This window comes from Pan troglodytes, chromosome 15 (genome assembly GCF_028858775.2).
Source record: "Pan troglodytes isolate AG18354 chromosome 15, NHGRI_mPanTro3-v2.0_pri, whole genome shotgun sequence".
NCBI classification, from domain to species: Eukaryota; Metazoa; Chordata; class Mammalia; order Primates; family Hominidae; genus Pan; species Pan troglodytes.
The window spans coordinates 73,069,397-73,094,477 of NC_072413.2; the positions used below are offsets into that span (position 1 = coordinate 73,069,397).

The 25,081-nt window shown below is 40.9% G+C and overlaps 2 protein-coding genes across 5 annotated transcripts in view; both read right to left on the minus strand.

Annotated features, from left to right (window-relative positions):
* The window catches only part of NEK9 (NIMA related kinase 9), a 45,272-nt gene extending 36,891 nt beyond the window's left edge, over nt 1-8,381 (minus strand). For 2 of the 4 annotated variants that reach the window (XM_063793735.1, XM_063793734.1), the window contains exons 1-3: nt 7,726-8,099; nt 5,062-5,239; nt 1,495-1,565 (exon numbers count right to left, since the gene is read on the minus strand). In XM_063793735.1, coding sequence (XP_063649805.1) covers nt 1,495-1,565; nt 5,062-5,064 — 74 coding nt within the window. In that variant the 5' untranslated portion in view covers nt 5,065-5,239; nt 7,726-8,099. Of the gene's footprint in view, nt 1-1,494; nt 1,566-2,105; nt 2,162-5,061; nt 5,240-7,725 lie in introns of all 4 variants that reach the window. The other 2 variants (XM_016926437.4, XM_016926436.4) reach the window with 2 other exon arrangements.
* A 4,130-nt stretch (nt 8,382-12,511) lies between these two features.
* The window catches only part of TMED10 (transmembrane p24 trafficking protein 10), a 45,213-nt gene continuing 32,643 nt past the window's right edge, over nt 12,512-25,081 (minus strand). The window contains exons 4-5 of the mRNA XM_510074.9: nt 16,788-16,914; nt 12,512-16,033 (exon numbers count right to left, since the gene is read on the minus strand). Of these exons, the coding sequence (XP_510074.3) occupies nt 15,912-16,033; nt 16,788-16,914 (249 nt within the window). The 3' untranslated portion in view covers nt 12,512-15,911. The remainder of the gene's footprint in view (nt 16,034-16,787; nt 16,915-25,081) is intronic.

Sequence of the window (25,081 nt, forward strand, 5' to 3'; positions counted from 1 at the left end):
ACAGAATAAAAATGAGTGTGGGCCGGGTGCAGTGGCTCACATCTGTAATCTCAGCACTTTGGTAGGGCAAGGCAGGAGTACTGCTTGAGGCCAGGAGTTCTACACCAGCCTGGGCAACATGGTGAGACCCCATCTCTACAAAAAATAAATTAGTCAGGAGTGGTGGCATACACTTGTAGTCCTAGCTTCTCGGGAGGCTAAAGCACCGAGAATCAGTTGAGCCCAGGAGGCTGAGGCTGCAGTGAGTCACGATTGCACCACTACATTCCAGCCTGGGCAACAGGGTGAGACCCTGTCTCAAAAACTAAAACAAAATAAAACAAAAAAAGAGTGTTACCATTGCTCATTTAGGATATCCTAAACATCCCACAGTGGTCATCACTTTCACATGCTATTTAACACTGAAGCGGGGACTTTAAAGGAGTGAAGGCAGAGAATTAACTTCATCCTCTAGGGCTTCACAGCATAGAAATATCTCCCATACTACTGAAGCTATTAGGAAAAGTTGAGAGGGTCAGATGAGGAAAATGGTGCTCTAGGTAACCCTAATTCCCATAAGATACCACACCTCTTCAACTATCACTTATGCCTTGAATTAAGTGATATCAAGGCAACTTTAACAAACTTGGTTGGTGTCAAAGTTTCAAATAATCTGTTAAGGCAAGAGAAGAGGCCTACATGTCCCTGCAATGATATGATTAGGCCATTTAGTCATCTAAATAAAATCACAGGCTATTTTTCTAAAGATAAATTGACCATATGTAAAACAAAATGAACTGTGCCTGGTTCACTATGGCCTCCTTTATTGAAAGATGCAAATAAACCAGAACAATATACTTTGTTACTTTTAAAAAGAAAATAACAACATGCAACAGAAGCCATTTAATAGCTATCAAGAAATATATGTTAACTGAATGAACAAACCAATAAAAAAAGAAATCTTAGTGTATTATAATTAATCTCTGGCACCAGTTAATGACTCACTTAAGAAGGGCATAATGATGTGAAAATGTTATTGAGATGCTTCTCTTCTATAGCTAGAAATGAATGGAAACATCCTTGTTTTTAAAGATCTGGTAAATTTGTACAATTAAATGTACAGAGTGAAGAGGCTTTTATTTAAATTAAAAGAGCTTAATTATAGAATTAAAAAGAATTGCCAATTATTATTGCTGTGAATTCTTACCAAATACTACTTCTCATAGTGCCCTTCTAGGCTTTAACTGATGAATTAACAAACTGAACTCTGAAATTTTTGTCTGTAAAATGACTTAAGTAGTACTTGGCTACTGAGGAGACTCTTCCTAGATCATAAACATGGTTTAACCTCAGGGAGTGAAAAAAATATTCCTCATTACTTTCCCTTCCTAGTGATATCAATGGAAAAACTCTTGGCTGCTTAACCAAGAAAATAAAAGTGTTGTTGGGGGGTTATCCAGGGTAGGGGCTGAATTGGTAGGGAAGAATCCATCCATAAATTTTTTTACTTCTTACCTATGAAGGATTCCAGCTTTATGGATGCAGCTCACTGCTGAAACAATCTGAAATAGGTACCACACCACCATCTGCAGAGAAAAAATAAATATTTGGATTAGAAACAAAAAGCTCCATTTAAGTAAATACACACACACACACAAACAAACAAAACAAAGAAAACTGCAACCAGAAGTTATGATTCAACATGACTTGACATCTCTTCCTTGCAGGTTGAGTAGGCAAAGAAAAGTGAAGGGGTAAAAAAACACAAAAAACAGGTTCCTCATAAAATAGTTCCAATGTCATTATAATATATAGTATGGTAAAGCAGATATGTGGAAAAATTCAGGAAGAATGCAAAGTTATAGAAAACTGGGCATACCAGTATGCAGTAATAGAACCAGGAAAGAAAGCTCACAGAGAATCATGATGTGGAGGTAAAACGTTTAGGAAGCAGCTATAGACAGCTTCCTTGTTAGAGGTTTCCTTTCTCATGAATATCAGAGCCTGGAAGGAGTCTGAACAAAAGGAAAAAAACACTCTTCACTATTGGAAGAGTAAATACAGAACTAGAATGCAAGAATTACAACACTACAATTCTAACTTCCTTCCACAGAAATATGAATTACCTCTTCCTCAAACAACTTGTCCTTCTGACGAAGGATTTTGTCATACAGGTTCCCTCCTGCAATTAAACAAGACACAGATTTGAATTGCTTAATACAGATCAAAGCTTGGCTCCTGTAACAGGGTTTTTTAGGTGACACAAGGAAATGAAGGATTCTGCTTTCTCTCCATAGGCAACTACTTCTTTTGACTTTTCACATGGGCACAAAACTCTTCCCATCTCTCAAGGACCGCATCAGAAATATTCTTCAAAGATCTCCCTCTCTAACACAAGAGGCTTAATTTAAAAAAAGACATTTTTAGAAAAGATGTGAGTAAAGACCATTCTTGTTGTTCCCAACAAGTGAAGTATATTCAAAATCAGATTTCTTTTCTAGAACTCTCCTTTAAGGACTCTACAATATTTTTGTAACAACTCTCCCAGTTGTGACTACTATAACATTTGGATTAGGCTGGGCACATTGGCTCACGCCTATAATCCCAGCACTTTGGGAGGCTGAGGTGGGCGAATCATTTGGGTTTGGGAATTTAAGACCAGCCTGGGCAACACGGCAAAACCCTTGTCTCTACCAAAAATACAAAAAGTTAGCCGGCTGTTGGGGCACGTGCCTGTGGTCCCAGCTAATCAGGAGGCTAAGGTGGGAGGGTCGCCTGAGCATGGGAGGATCGCCTGAGCCTGGGAGGCGGAGGTTGCAGTGAGCTGAGATCGCGCCACTGCACTCCAGGCTGGGTGACAGTGAGAGCCTATCTCAGGAAAAAAAGAAAAAAATTGGATTACACCTGTGATGCAATGTTTTGTATTTATAGGGTATATATTGACAAATTTTCTACTTCACACTGAAAAATTTCCCAAAATTTAGGGTCTACCCCTAGACTGTTTCCTATCATTACTCTCTTTACTAATTCCTTCCTGTGGAATAAGTGTGAATTTACTTCTCTCTTTCCTTTACCAAGTAATACAGACTGCAAGTAATCATGGTTCATCTTACATCCCACCTGCAACTATAACTTACACTTTAGCCCTGGGTAAGTTTTTACAACTTCTTTTCCCCTGCAACTTAATAACTCAGTTTCAATAAATGTATCATTTGTTCCAGTTCTTCCTAATCACAAAAGAAGTTAACTACCTAGGGCTTCTGCTACTTCGAAAATTTTTAACAGAATCTTGTATATGGCATTGATCACCAATGATCATAATATACAAGAGTTTACACAAGGAAGTCATAAGTGATGAATATGCTGGGACCTCTTTAGCATGCAGTTCAGAAAAGGGCTTTGGAGGTTCTCCTGTGCAATAAGATGATTAACAGCTAGTACAGTATGTAGCAAACACTTTCTACCTACCAAGCACTATGCATGTAATACAACAATCCTAGAAAATAGGTACTGTTATCAACAAACTTTTTTTTTTTGAGATGGAGTCTCGCTCTGTCACCAGGCTGCAGTGGCATGATCTCCACTCACTGCAACCTCCAACTCCCTGGTTCAAGCGATTCTCCTGCCTCAGCCTCCCGAGTAGCTGGGATTACAGGCACACGCCACCATGCACAGCTAATTTTTGTTATTTTTAGTAGAGACTGGGTTTAACCATGTTGGCCAGGATGGTCTCGATCTCCTGACCTTGTGATCCACCCACCTCAGCCTCCCAAAGTGTTGGGATTACAGGCGTGAGCCACCACGCCCAGCTTTTTTTTTTTTTTTTTTTTTTTTTTTGAGACAGGGTCTGGCTCCATCGCCCAGGCTGGAGTGCAGTGGTCTGAGCTCACGAGCTCACTGCAACCTCTGCCTCCCAGTCTCAAGCCATCCTCCCTCCTCAGCCTCCCAAGTAGCTGTGACTACAGGTGCACACCACCCAGCTAATTTTTTGTATTTTTGGTAGTGACAGGGTTTCACTATGTTGCCTAGGCTTTCCTCAAACTCCTATGCTCAAGTGATCTGCTTGTCTTGGCTTCCCAAAGTGCTGGGATTACAGGTGTGCACTGTCCCTGGCCAACAAACTCATTTTAAAATGAGGAAACTGCTGGGCATGGTGGCTTAAGCCTGTAATCCCAGCACTCTGGGAGGCGGAGGTGAGCGGATCACCTAAGGTCAGGAGTTTGAGACCAGTCTGGCCAACGTGGCAAAACCCTGTCTCTACTAAAAATACAAAAATTAGCTGGGCGTGGTGGTGCATGCCTGTAATCCCAGCTACTTGGGAAGCTGAGGCAGGAGAATCGCTTGAACCCAGGAGGCGGAGGCTGTGGTGAGCCAAGACGGCACCATTGCACTCCAGCCTGGGCAACAAGAGTAAAACTCCATCTCAAAAATAATAATAATAATAATAATAATAATAATAATAATAATAAAATGAGGAAACTGAGGCACAGAGAAGTTAAGTTTCTTGCCAAGGTTATAGAGCTAGAAAGTAGAGAAACTTGGTTTTAGAGTCTATTTTCTTAACAACTAGGCTATATTGCTATCTTACAAGCAAAATGATCTGAAGAAATCAGGGACCAGATAAATAGGGCCATGCTTTACCATATATTACTTTCACTCAGTTATGATCTTTGGACCACTTTTCAATAGGATAGCTTTAGCTGAAGACAATATAAATAAATATCACCTATAAGATCTTATTAAATACTGTATCAAGTGCTGCCAAGCCACACTCTGGTTAACTAATGTCATTTCATAAAGAAAAACCTTGAAAAATAAATGTAAAATTCAACCGAAGAAAAGATAGTTTGAAAATGGAACTGTAATCACAAGAGAAAATTTGGGTATGCAAGGGAAAATCCCTCTCCTTATTTCGTACACCACTTCAAAAATTCTCCAAGGCCTGAAAAGTTTCTCTTAAACTCTAGAAATTCATTTAAAGTTTTTATCACTGTATATGTCTCTTCTTATATTCTTCTCCTCAAGGTAATTATGAGTCTAAGAAAGTCTTGCTGGAGAAAGTCCCACTGAACTCTATCTTACCATTACAATATTCCAGCTCAATCAGCAGGGTGGTATTGTCCATGAAGTGATTGTAGTAGGCAATAATGTTGTCGTGCTGCAGCAGTGCCAGAATAACAATCTCATTCAAGGCATCACGACGTTCCTTCTCAGACAGCCGGGTCAAATCGACTTCCTTCCACACAACCAGTGAGTCATCCTAAACACAGTAACAGAGGTATCGTGCTTTTCCTCTTGCCTGGCAGCAAATGAATCCACACCTAGATCTGTAAGCCTAGAAGGAAAACTTCCTAGAGGGGCAGAGACTGACTCCTCTTATTTTTTCCTTTTAACAGACTTTAAAGGTTATGTGTACAATTTAGCATTATAATTTATTGCAGGACAGAGGAAGTAAAGCATTAAAACGTTGTTGTCACACTTAATTTGCATGATGTCAGTTCCAGGTAAAAATATGGGCTGGGGATAGATCTCAAAAAGATTCTATTGAGGATACTATGACAGACTGCTAATCATGATGGTGATTATGGCAGGGCAAAAATACTGGAGAAGCAGAGAACTGGGGAGCAATTATCTATAGCTGGTCACAGCTTCTAAAATGAAAATACTAAACTTGCCTCTAGTTTTATAAATTTAGACTTCCCTAGTGATTTTCACCTACCCTTTCTGGATAAGAAAAGTCATGCCCCCTTTTGCAACTCTATAATCTCCTCTCATACTTTTATGTATCCTGTAGCTCCTGATGTCTACTATCTTTTTTTTTTTTTTTTTTTTTTCAGAGATAGGGTCTCACTCTGTTGCCCAAACTAGAGTGCAGTCATAGCTCATTTCAGCTTTGAACTCCTGGGCTGAAGCAATCCTCCCACCTCAGCTTCCCCAGTAGTTGGGACTACAGGCACGCACTGCCACACTCAGCTAAAATTTTTTTTTTTTTTTTTTTAAGAGATGGGGTATCACTGTGTTGCCCAGGCTGGTCTAGAACTCCTGGCCTCAAGCGACCCGACCACCTTGGCCTCCCAGGTGTTGGGATTATAGGCATGAGCCACTGTGCCTCGCCTCATTCTTTGCTGACCCTGCTTCCTAGCCCAGGAGCATCTCCACCTATGTAACCCTCCCCATCCTTTTGAATGCCTCTGCCAAGCCTTTACAGTGTTTTTGAAAAGACTCTGATTAATCTTTTACTGTAACCATGTCTTTAATTTTTAGACCCCATACACTGAAATGATATTTGTCCATTCTTTTCATATCTCTACATATGCAACTTAATGCTATTTGTTTACTAACAATGGTCAACTTATTTTCCTACTGAAATATAAGCTTCTAGAGAAAAAGAGTGCTTCTGAACTTTTGTGAATTCACAGATCTAATAAATATTTGGTGATATGGATAACGCTATGCAATTTTTGGGAAGTGTAATCAAATTTAACTCAAAACCAACCCAGTAATCAAGTTCAAAAGGATAATAATAAAAAGGCAATGGGCAAGATGTGAGACTTCAGTTCTAGTCCAAGATTTACTTATAACTTAAGTGAGCAAGTCACTTAAGTATACTGTTTTGGTTTCTCTAACTAAAATATAGAAATAACAATCCTTATCTCCTCTTTCTCATTTTGAGTGCAAAAAAGAAAACAGACTACTAAGAATAACTAACTCTAACATCATACATTAACGTGGCATCAGGATAAAAAAGAACACTTAAAAATATTCTCTTGCAACCACTTCTCTCCTTCTCCATCTTTCAGCCTTAAAAGTATGCTGGCTTGGAACACACATCAGAACTGCAAATGGATTTCTGACGGATGAATCACCTTCAGCAACCCCAGCAAGTTCTCATTAAATGTTTACCCTAAAGTAAGATTTTATGATCAAATCCAGTGTATCGTTAGTTTTTGGAAGTAGAATAATCACTGCAGGGTTTTACACTAGTATATATTAACTTGGGATTCCGTGATCCATGGATCTCTCCAAAGGATGTGCATATGTGCAAATGTGTTGATGGAGGGGGTAAGATTACTTTGCTTAGGTTATCAAAGGGGTCCTTGTGCCCCCCAAATTAAGAACTAATGGCTTAGAATATACCAACAAAGTATTTCCCATGCATAAACCCTGCAGGATAAACACTGATAAAGAACCAACACACAAAGATCTTCCCAATGAGCTTCAAGAAAAGCTTCCAACTAAGTGATCACTGCTGAACTTAAAGATAATGACAAAAATAACGGAGTTGCCACGGGTGTGGGGATTTTGAAGCTATGCCCCCCCTCCTCACCCCAACCTTGGAGAACTATATATACAGCATGAGAGGAAGGAAGTTTTGGCAATACCTCACATTCGTATACCACTTTAATTTACAGAACAAGAGCCTTCGTTTGATTCTCAAGATAATCTTAAAAAAAAAAAGAAAAACATGATTTCAAGGTATTATCAGTAAGCCCATTTTACAGATGGGGAAACTAAAGCTCAAGAGACGGTTAGGTGACTTAGGACAATCAAAAATGACTAGTCAAACCAATGATCTAGCCAATTCCTAGTGCCGCTGAGTGGGAAGAGTGGTGAAGGCCCTAAGACATATACCCTGTGGGCGCCTAAAGCACTAAGCTCACGACGCTGGGAAAGCGGGGCCGAGAAGGAGGGACTCGGGGCGACCCGACAGCGCCAGACAGGGCGGCCGGTGCCGAGGGCCGCTACCTCGGTGCGGCGGTACAGCGTGGCTTCCCCGAAGGCGCCGCGACCCAGGACGCGGATGGGGATGTAGTGCAGCTCCTCCTGCTCCGCCGCGCCGCCGCCGGCTCGCGGCCCCTGACTGGCGCTAGGCCCCGGACTCGAGTCCCCGCAACCCCCGGACTCGCTCCCAAAGTCCGAGTTGATGGAATCGCAGTGTCGCTCGTACTCGCCCAGCACCGACATGGCGGCGACCGCGGGCCTTGGGGACCAGCCTGCGTATGCCCGGAGGCCCTGGCCGCGCTGCGTCCCGCTCGCTTCAGATGCCGGCCCGCGGATCCGTCAGCCCAGCAACCCCGCGAAGCTCCATGGTGGCTCCTGCCCCCCGACCCGGAAACAGTTCTCTGTGTTTCCGGCCTGGCTGAGTTTCCTCCGCCTTTGCTTGCGCGCTTGGCTAGTCTAGCGGCCAGGGCTTCCCGCGTTCGGGGAAGGCCTGCAAAGTGAGGCCTCGGGCTGGGGTTGGCGGGCGCGTGGTGGGAACCGCGTGGAACCGAAGGGCTCCCACGGGAACAAGGGCATCACTGACGGTACGGCCTCTCGGGTCTATTGACCCTTCTCTGCCTCCCCGGTCCGGACTCATACAACTTGGAGGTCCAGAGGTCGTCCAGTCTCATCTTGACGTCAGGTCTGTGACAGGAGGGTGATTGGGGAAGCATTCCCAGTGTACACCTTCTTCCCCATTCCAACGTTGGACAGCATTCTTTTTTAGAGAGATAGTATAGTAAAGATAATATGGCCGGGCAAGGTGGCTCACGCCTGTAATCTCAGCATGTTAGGAAGCCGAGGCGGGCGCATCACCTGAGGTCAGGCGTTTGAGACCAGCCTGGCCAACTGGTGAAACCCCGTTTCTGTAAAATACAAAAATTAGCCAGGCGTGGTGGCAGGCATCTGTAATCCCAGCTACTCCAGAGGCTGAGGCAGGTGAATCACTTGAACCCGGAAGGAGGAGGTTGCAGTGAGCCGAGATCGCGCCACTACACTCCAGCCTGGATGACAGAGCGAGACTTTGTCTCAAAAAGAAAAAAAAAAAAAAAAATATATATATATATATATGTATATAGACAGCCTAAATGTCTGCCTCTGGTCATCTCGGTCCCTGGGCCGAGTTCTTTCTCCCAGGGCCATCCTAAGTCCCTCCCTCTTCTACACAACTCCAAAAATATTTTAAGTCAACTCTCCTGACACTTTCCTTCTCCCCTGTCTCTTCTTCCAGATTCAATTTATTCTATGTGTTTTTCCAGATATTTGACCATATGATATCATGAAACATTCTTTGAGCACTTGGTGCCACACACTGTTTGGGAACAGGAAATCTGCAATAACGTTCTCCCTACCGTCAAGTAGGAAAACAGCAATACGGTGAACAATATGTGTTCCATCAGTTATGTGACCTTGGGCAATTATGTGACCTTGGGCAACTTCTCATCTCCAAGCTTGTTTTGTTGTGAGAATGTGGTCTACGTCACAGACATAACAGCTAACATTTATTGAGTGTTATGTTCTGGGTACTATGCTAAAGGTTTTTTACGTATTATCTCACATTATTATGTATTATCCTATGTATTATGTATTATCCTAACATTCCCATTTTACAGAAACAGAGGTACCTAAGTAACCTGCTTAATGTGACAGACCTAGTAAGAGGGAGCTGGGAAGTTGAACCCAGCAACCTGAAAAAGCAGGATGTGATGGGGCTAAGAGAAAGCCATGTGCCTAGCCGGGCGTGGTGGCTCACACTTGTAATCCCAGCACTTTGGGAGGGCCGATCACTTGAAGCCTGGAGTTCGAGTTCAGCCTGGCCAACATGGTGAAAACCCGTGTCCACTAACAATACAAAAATTAGCCGGGTGTGCACACACCTGTAATCCCAGCTACTTGGGACGCTGAGGCACAAGAATTGCTTGAACTGGGGAGGCGGAGGTTGCGGTGAGCCAAGATCATGCCACTGCACTCGAGCCTGGGCAACAGAGTGAGAACCTGTCTCAAATAAATACATAAAAATAAATTGTGTCATATCGATTTGTGAAAAGTTCCTACTTTAAGAGAGCTTACATGTAACAGAAAACCACCAGGCAATTAAAACAGTTTCTATAAGGGCTATTAAAGTGCAAGATTCTAGAGAGGCATTTAGGAGTGGCATCTGTCCAAGCCAAACTTGCTGTGTGAGTGCAGGAATATACAAAATGTTAAGTCTAAACAAAGTAGAGAGATCATTTCAGGTAGAGGCCATTCCATCTACATCCTCCTATTAATTAGAAGGCACTTTGAGGATAGGTATTGCCTCTTGTTTATCTAGATAAACTCCGAGTTTAGTTTGGCTTAAATCTGTTAATTCTATTAACTGTTAATTCTGTTATTCTCGATTAACTCTGTTAAACAGAAAAGATGCTCAATAAATTGTTTCTCAGTTGAATGGGAAAAAACCAATTACTTAAAATTGGGAATGCTGACTTTCAAAGAGGCTGAATAGATTTCAGCCTAAGCTTAAAAATTCATTTTTTTCTGGCACCTTTGCAACGAGGAACTAGTTTTCTATAACGTGGTTGGCCTGAAACTGAATTGTTCTAATGATAATGCATAGATACTACAAGCCTAGAAGAAACATGTCCTATTATAGAGCAGAGACATTCTTGCTGAATTCTTCATTATATTGGATATAACTGAAACTAATTGTCTTACCTTTGAATATTTGTAAGTTCAAAAATAGTCAACATTTACTCTAATGGTACAACTTTTTTTTTTTTTTGGAGACAGTCTCACTCTGTCACCCAGGCTGGAGTGCAGTGGCATGATCTCAGCACACTGCAGCCTCCACCTCCCAAGTTCAAGTGATTCTCATGCCTCAGTCTCCTGAGTAGCTGGGATTACAAGCGTCCGCCACCATGCCCAGCTAATTTTTGTATTTTTAGTAGAGAGGGCATTCTGCCATGTTGGCCAGGCTGGTCTCAAACTCCTGACCTCAAGTGATTGGCCTGCTAAAGTGTTGGGATTACAGGTGTGAGCCACTGCACCTGGCCAAGGTGTAAAATTTTAAAGCGCCTTTGGTTGAAACCAAACTATTTCCACATTGTACTTTAACAAGTGAATGGTTAGAATGCTATTTTGCATTAGTTTCCAATTTGTGAATGGCAAATTCCCAGGGGCCATAGAGTTACTGTCAAGATGAAAGAATCTACCAAAGACCAACCCAAGATTATATCCTTCACTGTCTGCCACAGTAGCCATTAGCTACATATAGCTACTCAACATTTGAATTGTGGCTAGTCTAATTTTAAGCTATAGATGTGGTATAGCTTGAAATGCACACTGGATTTTCAAGATTTTATATGAAAAATGGAATGCAAAACATCTCATTAACCATTTTTATATTAACTATATGTTGAAATAATATTTTGGGTATATTAGGTTAAATACACTACTAAAAATAATATTCGGCTGGGCACAGTGGCTCATGCCTATAATTCCAGCACTTTGGGAGGCCAAGGTGAGCAGACCACGAGGTCAGGAGATTGAGACCATCCTGGCCAACATGGTGAAACCCCGTCTCTACTAAAAATACAAAAATTACCTGGGCATGGTGGCGTGTGCCTGTAATCCCAGCTACTCGGAAGGCTGGAGAATCGGCAAATTTTACCTGTTTTTTACTTCTTTAATGTGATACTAGAAAATTTAAAATTATACATACAGCTCAACATTTTATGAGACACCACTGCAGCAGACTGAATAAATGATTTATAAAGCATGTATTGGGCCGGGCACGGTGGCTCACGCCTGTAATCCCAGCACTTTGGGAGGCTGAGGTGGGTGGATCACGAGGTCGGGAGTTTGAGACCAGCCTGGCCAACATAATGAAACTCCATCTCTACTAAAAATACAAAATTAGCTGGGCGTGCTGGTACATGCCTGTAATCCCAGCTACTTGGGAGGCTGAGGCAGGAGAATTGCTTGAACCCGGAAGGCGGAGGTTGTGGTGAGCCAAGATCACGCCATTGTACTCCAGCCTGGGCAACAAGAGTGAAACTCCATCTCAAAAAAAAAAAAAAAAAAAGGAAAGAAAAAAAAATTATACCCCAATAATGGGAACCACTACTTTACACACTATGGATTCATAATAAAATTCATTTGAGGGAGAATGGAGATAGGATAAATAAGAGGCCAGCCAGTGAGTGTGCAAAGCACTTCATATTGGCTCTTGGAAAGTAGCTTTGTGAAAAATGTTCAACTGTAAGTGAAAGGAGAGGAGAAAAGACGTTTACCTCCTGGAGTGGGGTTTTGCATTGGATATGATAGGCCTAAAAAGTGAGTCCTGAGGGTTCATATACCGGGGGTTGGGGGATGGGTCTTTTAGGAATGAAAGGCAAGGGAGATGGCTCTCTGTAGGAGTGATTCTACGTAGTTGCAATTTTAATTGCAAAAACCACAATTACTTTTGCGCGAACCTAATAGTAACAGTTTCCAAAAGAGAGAAGATAAAGAGAATAAAATGCCTAGCTTACAGAACCATATTTGGTCTGAGGATGCATAATTAAGGATTCTTAATTTCATATATATATATAATTTACATATATTACATACAAAATATGATAATCTTTTACTAGCTCATATAAACTATCGATCTGCAGTAACTGAAGAATAACAATATTTTTTCTCTAATTCATCAGGTATAATTTGCCATAATTTAAAATAGAGAAATATGGAAGAATTATCACCAATCCAGACATAGAAGTACTCAAGAGTAACAGTACACCTAAAATGGTTTCTGCTAGCCTTTATTTGAGAAAATTTACACAAAAATCCCCAATCCAACATTTACAAGTGAATCTGTATAAATCCCATATGCCTCTTTCCCAAACAAACCAAGAAATGGCTTTATGACAGGGGTCCATGACAATGGTATAACAAGGCTTACTTAAACTGCATCATTCTCATTTATATTATACAGACCATTTTGGATAATATGCTCAAAAATGGAGGAAAGCACATAACACCCAATTTTAAAGCTTATTTGCTCTTGTATCAGTCTTTTGTCAAAGGCAAATACTTTTACTTTTTAGATAAAACCAAAGTATAATATCAATTAACTTCTAAACCAAAAGCACAAAATGTCCCAGTTGATAGTTTCAGCATGAGTAAAGGGAAGGGACATGAAAGAATGTCAACTCCTACAAAGCTTAAGTTTAGGGTCACACTTGGGAACAAAAGCATCAATGAAATAAAATATTCTCTTCTCCTATCTTCTTGACATTTTGTCACATCAGAAGAACATAACTAAGAGAGTAGCTTTTGTTGCTCCTAAAAAGGGGAAAGGCACCAGTCAGAAATAGGAAAGAAAATCTTGTTAGGCTAACGGTACATGATAGAAACTTCACATTTAAAAGTTTAAAGATGGAGGCTGGGCATGGTGGCTCACGCGTGTAATCCCAGCACTTTGGGAGGCTGAGGCAGGCAGATCCCTTGAGGTCAGGAGTTCGAGACCAACCTGGCCAATATGGTGAAACTCTGCTTCTATTGAAAATACAAAAATTAGCCAGGCATGGTGGTGTGCACCTATATTCCCAGCTACTCAGGAGGCTGAGGCAGGAGAATTGCTTGAACCCAGGAGGTGAAGGTTGCAGCGAGCTGAGATAGTGCCATTGCACTCCAGCCTGGGTGTTGCAGCAAGACTCTGTCCCCCCCCCCCCCAAAAAAAAGTTTAAGGATGTATCTTAACCCACATATTATTTTCTCTACTTGGATGCATCCTCTGTAACTTAGTATATGTAATACTACAGATAGACTTTCTCAACATTTGCTGCCTATGCTAAGGATCTGCAGCCAGGTTCTCAGAAGCAGTACCTACCAATTCTCAACAGCAGATGGCAATGTTGTACAAGTTAACGACAGAACTACTTTTATGCCACAGGAGAGGAAGACACAAGGAGTCAAAAGGGGGGGAAAAAAAGTTTGGGTTCATAGTAGCAGGAACATTAACAGAATAGCCTGAGATTTTAACAGCATAACTCATTCCCTCTTCCACCTTTGTACTTTATCCAGGTCGACACATCAGGGTTCTCTAACAATTCCAGTATTCTGTTTCTTTACTGTAAGATACATGTAATTCTTGCCACTGTGATTAAACAAGCCCTGTAATAGCAGGGTTAAAAAGAGATTACAGAAAGGATAAACTCCTACCTACTTTCTTGGGAGATGTGGGAAAGATTTCAAGTCACAGCATTTTTCATAACTGTTTATAAACAATGGTCATTTATATCCACATTTTCTCTTATTTACATTAGTTTTGGCCCTTAGGCACCTCATACTCCTACAGTGATTATTGGCATTGCTTTCATAACATGTATTTTTAAGTATTTACTCTCTTAATGGCCCTCAATGTCTATTTTATACATCATATCTCTTAATTCTCTAGATGGAACACTGAAGGACAGGAATTAAGTAAGTGACTGGCCATGCAAGGGTTGGAAATTTTACTTATTTTTCCTGGTAGAAGTTATGTTAAAAATTCAAGCAACCACATATCTAACAGAGGAATTTTATCTAGGATATATAAAAAAACTCTCAAAACTCAGTAGTAAAAAGAACAAATGACCCAAATAGAAAATAGACAGAAGACATTTCACCGAAGAGGATATATAGATGGCAAATTAGCACACGAAAAGATACTCAACATCATTAGCCATTGGAAATGCAAATTAAAACCCCATGTGGTATCATTACACACATCTATGTGAATGGTTAAGATAAAAAATAGTAGTAATACCAAACGCTGGTGAGGATGTGAAGAAACTGGATCAATCATACATTGCTGTCTGAATTGTATGAGTGGCTGTATGTAAAAAGTAGAGCCACTCTGGAAAAAGAGTAGGATAGTTTCTTACAAAAATATATGTGTTTACCATACAACCCAACAGTTGCCCTTTTGAGCATTTATCCCAGAAAATGAAAATGTATGTTCACATAAAAACCTGTACATGAATGTTCACAGCAGCTTTATTAGGGCAAAAAACTGAAAACAACTCTTATGTCCTTTAGTGGGTGAATGGTTAAGCAAACTGTGGTACATCCATACCATGGAATACTACTCAGCAATCAAAAGGAACTGCCCAGACTTCACCACAATGCAATATATGCATGTAAGAAATCTGTACTTATACCCCCTAAATATATAAAACATTTTTAAAAGAAAAAAAGGAAGAAACTATTCATACATGCAACAACTTGGATGGATTTCAAGGGAATTATGCTGAATGAAAAAAGGTCAGCCTCATAAGATTACATTCTGTATGATTCCATTCATACAACATTCTTGAAATGACAAAATTACAGAGATGGAGGACAGAACAGTGGTAGCCACAGGTTGGGGTGAGGGTATAAGAAAGGGATGTGGCTGCGGCTGTAAAAGGGCAGTGCAAGGGATCCATGTGACAGAACTGTTCTGTCTCTTGTGATGGTGGTCACATGAATCTACACATGTGATAATATTGCATAGAATTAAATACACATACACGAAAAAAGTTCAAGCAGTTGAGCACAAATATTTTAATTGTCTAAAATGACATTTTCTTTAAGAGTTATCTACAGTTCAAAGCTCACTTTTATGAGGTGTCACATCCATCACCATTTTAAGAGACATAAAATCATGAAAAGATATCACCAGAAGCTACGTAAACATTTCAGCTAAGGGTAAAGAGAAAGTTAAGGGTGTTTTCACAAGGAAATTGAAAGAGGGCAATCCAAATGAAGTCAACATGGTCACACAAAAATCTTGGTAAAAGAACTAGAATGGAAGCCCAAGCTGCTGAGCAAGTGGGAGAAGAAAAGAAAACATAGTCCAAACAGATCACACAAGGGAACCCAGGACAAATGCTGACTTTGGCATTATCTAGGTAACCCCTATTTTTTGTCATAGGTGACTCTAATAATAGACCTATTGTTGCAAAACCAGTCAAAATCCTACCAAATTAAAAAGAAGTCCCTCATTGACTTGTTGGGTGTAGGTGGTACCCCATGTCCTCCCACACCAAAAGAGATCAGTTCTGGCAAGAAAGCTCCAACGTGCCTTGATGGTGCTGTTGGTAGGATGCCTTAGGCCAGGCACGTCCCAGCGATGTTCTGCTGGCTGAGGTACAAGGTGGGAGGAGAATATGCCTCATTCATTACTCAATCAATTTCTTGGCCTTGAAGAAGCGTCGCAGGTAGAAGACCTGCCAGGTAGCTAGTCCAATGAGACAGAACATTGAAAAGATGCTGAAGTATAGGACCCGAGTGTTTGTTGACTCTAAAAAAAAAAACAAAAGCATTGTAAACATAATGAAGTGAGCCTCCTCAGCTGGCTAAACAATGGCAGGGGAGGCGGGTAAAGGCAATTAATTAACTTCACTCTGTCCCTAGGTCTAACAGTAGGATTTCAGATAATTTTTTTTTTAAGTTCATTATCCTGGCTGGGCATGGTGTAATCCCAGCCTGTAATCCCAGCACTCTGGGAGGCTGAGGCAGGCAGATCATGAAGTCAGGAGATCGAGACCATCCTGGCTAACTCTGTCTCTACTAAAAATACGAAAAATTAGCCAGGCATGGTGGCTTGCGCCTATAGTCCCAGCTACTTGGGAGGCTGAGGCAGGAGAATTGCTTGAACCCAGGAGGCGGAGGTTGCAGTGAGCCGAGATCGCACCACTGTACTCCAGCCTGAGTGACAGAGCGAGACTCCATCTCAAAAATAAGTAAATAAATAAAAATAAAAGTTCATTATCCTATATATAAATGTTGAAAATTACAAAGATTGGTGCTATCAGTTTGCTGTGGGTATAGACTAATTGAGGATGCTGTCACCTGCCTATCACAGTAGGAGTTTCTACTCTCTTGAAAATCTAACAAGGCTCATTTACCTTTAGCAGCAACAACAGCGAAGCAAGCAATTTCCCCTCCATATACCCACCTTGGCAAAACTGAGAAAAGGGTACACCAGAATTGAAAGTTTGGAGACTGTCTCATTTATGGGTCACTTAAGAAGTAAGAGTCGCCTTCCCCCTCACCGTTGGTATCACGCATCTCCTCTTCTCTCTTCTTCATGTAGGCAAAATCATTAACAATAGATTCTGAAAGGTCTTCTAGGCGTCGCAGCTCTACCTCTAATGGTTTGAGCTTCTCAACTTTTGCAATCTGGAAAAGTATGGAATATTTTCAGCTCTCTGAAAACATCGCTTCAGTCAAGAACATAAAGAAGGCAACAGAGGAGTCTTTTTTAAAGTTTCACCAGATTTAAATTCTCTCCTATCAATCATCGTAACATATTTTAAAATTTGGGCTTCTTTCTTTCCCTATAGACTATATCTTTCCATTTCAGACCTTTTTTGATACTTTAATTTTGACTAAAATCTTAGAAGTAATATAATAACCGTAGGCTATAAAGTAAGATATACTATTGTCTCAAGATTTTTTACTTTTTTTTTGAGACAGGGTTTTACTCTGTTGCCCAGGCTGGAGTGCAGTGGCACAGTCTTGGCTCACCGCAGGTTCGACCTCCTGGGCTCAGGCAATCCTCTTGCCTCAGCATCCCAAGTAGCTGGGACCACAGTCATGCACTGCCACACCCAGCTAATTTTTATACTTTTTCTAGAGATGGGGTTTTGCCATGTTGCCCAGGCTGGTCTCGAACTCCTAAGCTCAAGCAATCTGTCCGTCTTGGCCTCCCAAAGTGTTGGGACTACAAGTGTGAGCCACCATGCCCAGCTGATTTTTGACTTTAGTAAAGCATTTTACTTTGCACTTCCACTCATGTCTAAGAAGTAAACTATTGTTAATACAATAAATGTGGGAGTCATATTAGGTCAAACCTGGTTTTAGAAGAAAAACCACTAAATTCATTAAACCTTTGACAGTACGTAGGAATGTGAGCATGTGTTGTTATAGCATTAAAGTAATAACTCAAAATACACAATTAGAGAATTCTGGTTCATATAAATCCTACAACAACTTTAAGGTTTAATATCAGAGCTCAGATGTGAGAAAACTGCACTGAATTTTTTATGTATTTTTTTCTTTTAGAATGACACAGCCAGTTATCAAAAGAAATCTTCAAGGAATTCCCTGTATGCTGAGGAATGAAGGGTGTGAGAAAGAAATTAACTGTCTTCTGCTCTCAAGTTAGACCTCTAAGAAAACTCTTAAGAGTATCTAATAACTAGAGGCATCTATCACACCAGCAAAGATGTCATTATTGTTTTTTTCTTATCAGTCTTAGATTATGCTTTGCTTTAAAATGAGATACACCACCAGAGCTTTCCAGATCTTTTTTTTTTTTTTGGAGATGGAGTCTCACTCTTGCCAGGCTAGAGTGCAGTGGTGTGGTTTTGGCTCACTGCAACCTCTGCCTCCCGGGTTCAAGTGATTCTCCTGCCTCAGCCTCCTAAGTAGCTGGGACTACAGGCGTGCGCCACCACACCCAGCTAATTTTTTGTATTTTTAGTCGAGATGGGGTTTCACCATGTTGGTCAGGATGGTCTTGATCTCTTGACCTCGTGATCCACCTACCTCGGCCTCCCAAAGTGCTGAGATTACAGGCGTGATCCACCATGCCCGGCCAGCTTTCCAGATCTTAAAACTTTTACATACCAGTTGCTCTTAAAGTTTCCACATAGAGAATTCTTTAATAATTCTGTTTCTGGCCGGGTGCGGTGGCTCACACCTGTAATCCCAGCACTTTGGGAGGCCGAGGTGGGTGGAACACGAGGTCAGGAGATCGAGACCATCCTGGCTAACACGGTGAAACCCCATCTCTACTAAAAATAAAAAAAAAATTAGCTGGGCGTGGTGGCGGGCGCCTGTAGTCCCAGCTACTTGGGAGGCTGCGGCAGGAGAATGGCGTGAACCCAGGAGGCGGAGCTTGCAGTGAGCTGAGATTGTGCCACTGCACTCCAGGATGGGTGACAGAGCGAGACTCCATTCTCAAAAAAAAAAAAAAAAAAAAAAAATTTCTGTTTCTTTTTTTTTTTTTTTAAGGATGGAGTCTCACTCTGTTGCCCAGGCTGGAGTACAGTGGTATGATCTTGGCTCACTGCAACCTCTGCCTCCCAGGTTCAAAAAAATCCTCCCACCTCAGCCTCCCGAGTAGCTGGGATTACAGGTGTGTGCCACCACACCCAGCTAATTTTTATATGTTCAGTAGAGATGAGAGTTCACCACGTTGGCCAGGCTGGTCTTGAACTCCTGACCTCAGGTGATCCATCCACCTCGACCTCCCAAAGTGCTGGGATTACAGGCGTGAGCCACTGCACCTGGCCTTAATAATTCTGTTTATATATCTGCTTCTTTACTCCCTATTTACTGTACATTCCCTATGGCCCACTTTTTTTTCTCCCCTTTGTTCAATTCATTGTCCTTGTTCTTTCTCTTTGTGAAATGTTAACAGCAGTTAACAAGGGATGAATAGGAGGCATTTATTTTATGTTTTCTTATTATATTCTTCACTAAATGTGTGATGAACAAAAGTTATTTAAAATAAAACAAACTGCTGTTAAAATTGGGATGTAAAAATTGAGTTTATATTTAAGGTCCATAAAAATATGGTGATAGACTTGCGATGATACACCTACAGTTTTCTCTCACCAGATGCACATTTTCTTGCGTTTGTAAAATGTTGGCTAGAGTTAACGGTGTGACTGGTAACTGCAGAACAGCTTCTGGGTGTAAGATTTAACCAATAGTTAATGCACAGAGCTAACTTTCCTAAGTGAATGGCCAAATGCCAGGTTTTGTCATTAACCCAGAATATATATCTGTTCATTGATCTCATATAGAGCTGCAGAACAAAAAAAATTCCCCAAGAAAAATACAGGAGCTATACAAGCTGAACCTTAGTCTAACATCTTCCCTCCTGCTCTATACTTCCCCACTCAGAGCTTCCTAAATGAGACAGTATAAAGGAAATGGCACGATACTTCTTAGAGATAAATTATTTAAAGTTCCCTAAATAGAAACTTGCAAAAGAAACTGGAAGTGAAACTATGGCTGTGCCTCTGCCAGCTGAAAATGATATTAAAAAAAAAATTACTTTAAAGCCTACTGAATCCCACAGCCTTTGCTTCTTTTTTGTTGTTGTTGTTGTTGTTAAAGGACAATAGTCCAGAGACCTAAAACCCGAAAAACAATGATGGAATTAAACCTGGTACTGAAGATGGCTTTTGTAGATTACAGCCCCCCACAAGCTGTTCCCAATCCCTTTCCAGTAATAAAACTTATTTTTTAGTTGTACAACCAACACATAAATATATTCTTTGGCTAAAAATTTAAACTATCTAGAAGCAAAGAGAATATAAACCAAAAGTCTACCTTCATGGTTCCTCAATTCCCACATTGCTTTCCAGAGGTAAAGACGCTTATAAACTTGATGTATTATCTTTCCACACCTTTTCTTCTGAGACACTATGCTTTTGTATGTAAATGTACACAGAAAAATATAACTTAAAATATATTTATAAATGGCATACTACACACATTGTTCTATAGCTTTTTTCCATTTAGTAAGATCTTTCCAAAAATGTCAGTGCTTATCAATTCATCTTATTCTTCTTAACTGCTGCATAGCATTCCACACAGCTAGTATTCCACATTGTTTAGTTAATCATTCAATTCCCAACCCCTTTTCTAGTACAGGTGCTACTTCAGACTCTACACCTCTATTCATAACCAAACAGTCAAATTCCTATCTTCAAAGTTGATTTTATTTCCTCAACAAAATCTCTGCTGAGGCCAAGCGTGGTGGCTCACACCTGTTATCCCAATACTTCGAGAGGCTGAGGCAGGAGGATCACTTGAGCCTGGGAGGTCAAGGCTGCAGTGAGCCAAGATCATGCCACTATACTCCATCCTGGGAGACAAACTGAGACTCTGACTCAAAAAAAATCTATTGAATCCCATCTTTCATCCAGAAAATTATTTTCAGACCTTCATTAGTGGGATGAAGGTCTCATTTTGGTCTCATTTCCTAGAAGCCATTTTTGCCTAATAATTACCTTCACTCACGATACTAATTTAAAATCTAGAAATCTTAAAGAAATCTCAAGAGACTAAAACAGTACTGAAATCTAGCTTGCCATTCCAAACACCTAGTACACCATGGATACTCAATAGTAAAAAACAACAATCATGGATATATTTCTATGTTGAATCTAAACCTAGAAATCCAAATAATATTTGGAGGAAATCAAAGAACAAAGATCTTTTCAAACCACCAAAATCTGACGGACTTAACAATTAAATGCTATTAAGGAAAGTAATTCCGCCTTCCTTCATGTGAGAACACAGTGAGGAGGCAGTATGCATTCAGAAGAGGACCCTCAGCAGAACCTGACCACACTGGCACCCTGATCTTGAACTTCCTAGACTCCAGAACTATGAGAAATAAATTTCTGTTGTTTATTCTTTTTGAGATGGAGTCTTGCTCTGTCACCCAGATTCTCCTGCCTCAGCCTCCCAAGTAGCTGGGATTACAGGCACGTGCCACCACGCCCAGCTAATTTTTGTATTTTTAGTAGAGACAGGGTTTCACCATGTTGGTCAGGCTGGTCTCGAACTCGTGACCTCATGATCCGCCCTCCTCGGCCTCCCAAAGTGCTGGGATTACAGGCGTGAGCCACTGCGCCTGGCCTGTTTATTTTTACAAAAGAAAAAAATTAGCCAGGTGTGGTGGCTCACACCTGTAATCTCAGCACTTTGGGAGGCTGATGCGGATGGATCACTTGAGACCAGGAGTTTGAGACCAGCCTGGCCAACATGGTGAAACCCAGTCTTTATTAAAATTATAAAAATTAGCTGGGCATGGTGGCGCATGCCTGTAGTCCCAGCTACTCAGGAGGCTGAGGCACGAGAATCCTTTGAACCTGGGAGGCAGAGGTTGCAGTGAGCTGAGATGGCACCGCTGCACTCCAGCCTGGGCTGGGTGGACTCTGTCTCAAAAAAAATAAATAAATGAAGAAGTAGTAGTAGTCAGTGGTTTAAAAAAAAAAACGAAAAACAAAAAACCTTCACTGCAGGCTGGGCACAGTGGCTCATGCCAGTAATACCAGCACTTTGGGAAGCCAAGGCAGGTGGATTGCTGGAGACCAGGCTGGGCAACACAGCAAGACGCCATCTCTATTACAAAGTAGTAATAATAACAAAGAAAAAAAAACTTTATTGCAAGAATATATAACAATAGACTTTTATTACCAGCTTAAAACAAATGTAAAAAAGTTTCTTGATTTTTTTAAAACATTTTAAGGCCTTAACGTTTTTTTCTGAGTTCTTATTATGTGCAAGGTACCAAGGTAAGTTATGATCTTAAGCTCTCACAGCTTACATAGTAAGTTATAACCATAATATATGGCTTTATGTAGTAACTTCTATAACAAAAAATACACATTAACTACAGTTCTAGTTGGGAGGACAAAGTGAAGCTTAACAGGAAGTGGGTGAGCTGGGTCTCACAAGTTGGGCAGGACTTTTGAGAGGGCATTCAAGGCTGAGGGGAACCTGTAAACCAAAACACGGAGGGAGTAAAGTGCAGGCATGTTTAGCAACTACGAATAGTCTAGACATAAGTAGTCTGGTGTGCTAGAAACTAGACTATAGGGTATGTGTGCATGTACACACATAACTGCCACACACTTGTGCTTGGGGAGGGTAGGGGATAATAGCAAATAAAAGGCTCAAAAGTTAGGCTGAGACTAAATTAGGGAAGGGGATGAAAAAGGTAGTATAATGAATCAGAGCCATTGATATATGCTCACAATGTGGTATATTTTGTAATCTCATTTAATCCTCGTAACCCTGTAAGGTGAATATTTTTATCCTTAAGTTTTGCAGATGAGGAAACTAAGGCTCTGAGGTATTAAATAACTTGCCCAAAGTATCACAGCTTGGTGCAGTTGGCATTAGAATCCAAGTCTATGTGAGTTTATTCTGTAAGTACTAGAAATTTAATAAAGAAAACCAGATGAGTATACTAAGTTTTTCCTGAATCAAAGGTGAAATGAACAAGCTATATTAGGCCACAAGGATCTATATAAGTTGTCCTGTTTGCTTGACTAATAAAGTTTGACTAATAAACTTCCTGGGTTTCCCATTGCTATTATTTTTGCAGGGCAACAGAGTAAAATTTTAAAACAAATCATGGTAAGTATTCTCAAGAAGACGCTCTTTACTTGCTCTGGACTAAGCATTCAATAAATAGCATTGAGACTTTATATCACAGTACAAAAAGCTAAAAAATCCTCAATATCAAAATTCCCACTTTCTGTTGTTCTGCTCTTGTAAGCAGTTGATTGAACTGTTCAGAGTATCTGTAAAAATGCCAAATTATACATGTTTCATGAAGGCAGGCTGGTATTCTATTCTACTTTCCTTCATCGCTGGAAGCATGAGGTATGTTTTGCCAAGTCTGTAAGACAATGTGCACCACAGGTTCTCCAGTAGGGGGTGATATCCCCCTGGCAAGCTGCATGTAGTTGTTAAATAATCAAAGGATGTTATAGTTACAAGGTGCTTCATTTTGCAGTGAGTCCCTCATTTTTCAAATGAGGAAACTAAAGATTCCATAAAGTTACTCAGCCCTTTGGGTGTCCAACCAAAATTAACAGTACCATGGTCTCTTAACTCCCTACCCAGGGTGATCACAGCATTTAAACTGCCAAACTCTGCTGTAAAATTCGAGAACAGAATCCCTGACTTCCAAAAGCATTTATGCTCTCTGTACCCAAATCTGACCTATCTTTCAAGCCTCCTTGAAAGCCTTCTTCAACCACTCCTGTCCACGCTGTCTTCCCTCAAGCCCTACAACACTTACTGTGTCACACAGTTAACACTCAACTGTGTCACACAGTTAACACTCAATCATATATTGTCATATTCACAAATTGTTTTATTTTTATCCTGTCCCTCCACACTAGTTTGGCTCCTGAACTCAAGGAAATTAAAATGATTTATAGTTTATATAGTCGTAAAGACCTGAGACTTGGTAAACACTTGTAATTGACCTGTTCTGCCCACTCTATGCCTTCTTCAAAGAAGCCAACTTTCTCAAAGTAGCTAAGTGCTGCTGGTCCTCTGAAGCAAGTGTTTCTTGTATACTAAAAGCACTCTGCATTGATTTCTTTTCTTTCTTTTTTTTTTTTTTTTTTTTTGAGATAGAGTTTTGCTTTGTCACCCATGCTGGAGTGCAGTGGCACGATCTTGGCTCACTGCAACCTCTGCCTCCCAGGTTCAAATGATTCTCCTGCCTCAGCTTCCCGAGTAGCTGGGATTACAGGTGCCTGCCACCACACCCAGCTAATTTTTGTATTTTTAGTAGAGACGGGGTTTCACCATGTTGGCCAAGTTGGTCTTGAACTCCTGACCTCAGGTGATCCACCTGCCTCAGCCTTCCAAAGTGCTGGGATTACAGGTGTGAGCCACCGCGCCCAGCCTGCATCTATTTTCATGAGACCCGCCGCCTAGGAGAAAGCCTTCTCTACCACCATATCTATTAACATCATTCTTACTGGTCATGGTAGGTACTGTTGGGAAAAGCTACAAGTTACAAAGCCTTTTCCTGTATAACACCTCCAAAATACCAGTAAAATTAAACTCTTCTAAAACCATATCCAAATCTTCCATTATAATGAAGATTTGAATCTAAAGAGTTCACAGAGTTATATGTAACTATACCAAGAAAAGGTATTAATTCTCTGAAAAAACTGCTTCTTAAAACAGAGGTGTTAATCTAACCTCTAGGGAATCTCTAAATTCTTTTCCTTGGTGGAGCATCAAGATCCAAGAGAGAAGCTTCTCGTGACAAGACAAATTCAGTCAAAGTAGTTTGCTGCCTCCATGCCTCCCACCACAGCCCCCACCAACTCCAGGAGCACAGCAATAAATGTGAAGACCATCTAGTCTAACACAAGCAAGATAAACATAACAGAGCTGGCACAGTGGCTCATGCCTGTAATCCCAGCACTTTGGGAGGCCGAGGTGGCCAGATCACTTGAGGTCAGGAGTTCGAGACCAGCCTGGCCTACATGGTGAAACCCTGTCTCTACTAAAAATACAAAAATTAGCTGGGTGTGGTGGTGCACACTTGTAATCCCAGCTACTCGGGAGGCTGAGGCAGAATAATTGTTTGAACCCGGGAGGCAGAGGTTGCAGTGAGCTAAGATCACGCCACTGCACTACAGCCTGAACAACTGAGTGATACTCTGTCTCAAAAAAAAAAAAAAAAAAAAAAAAGGACTTTGGATCTAGTACATGGAATCAGAGTTCCTCCTTCCTGAGAGCACTCAGAGAAACAGAACTTTTGGAAAGTCTTCAGCTGTTG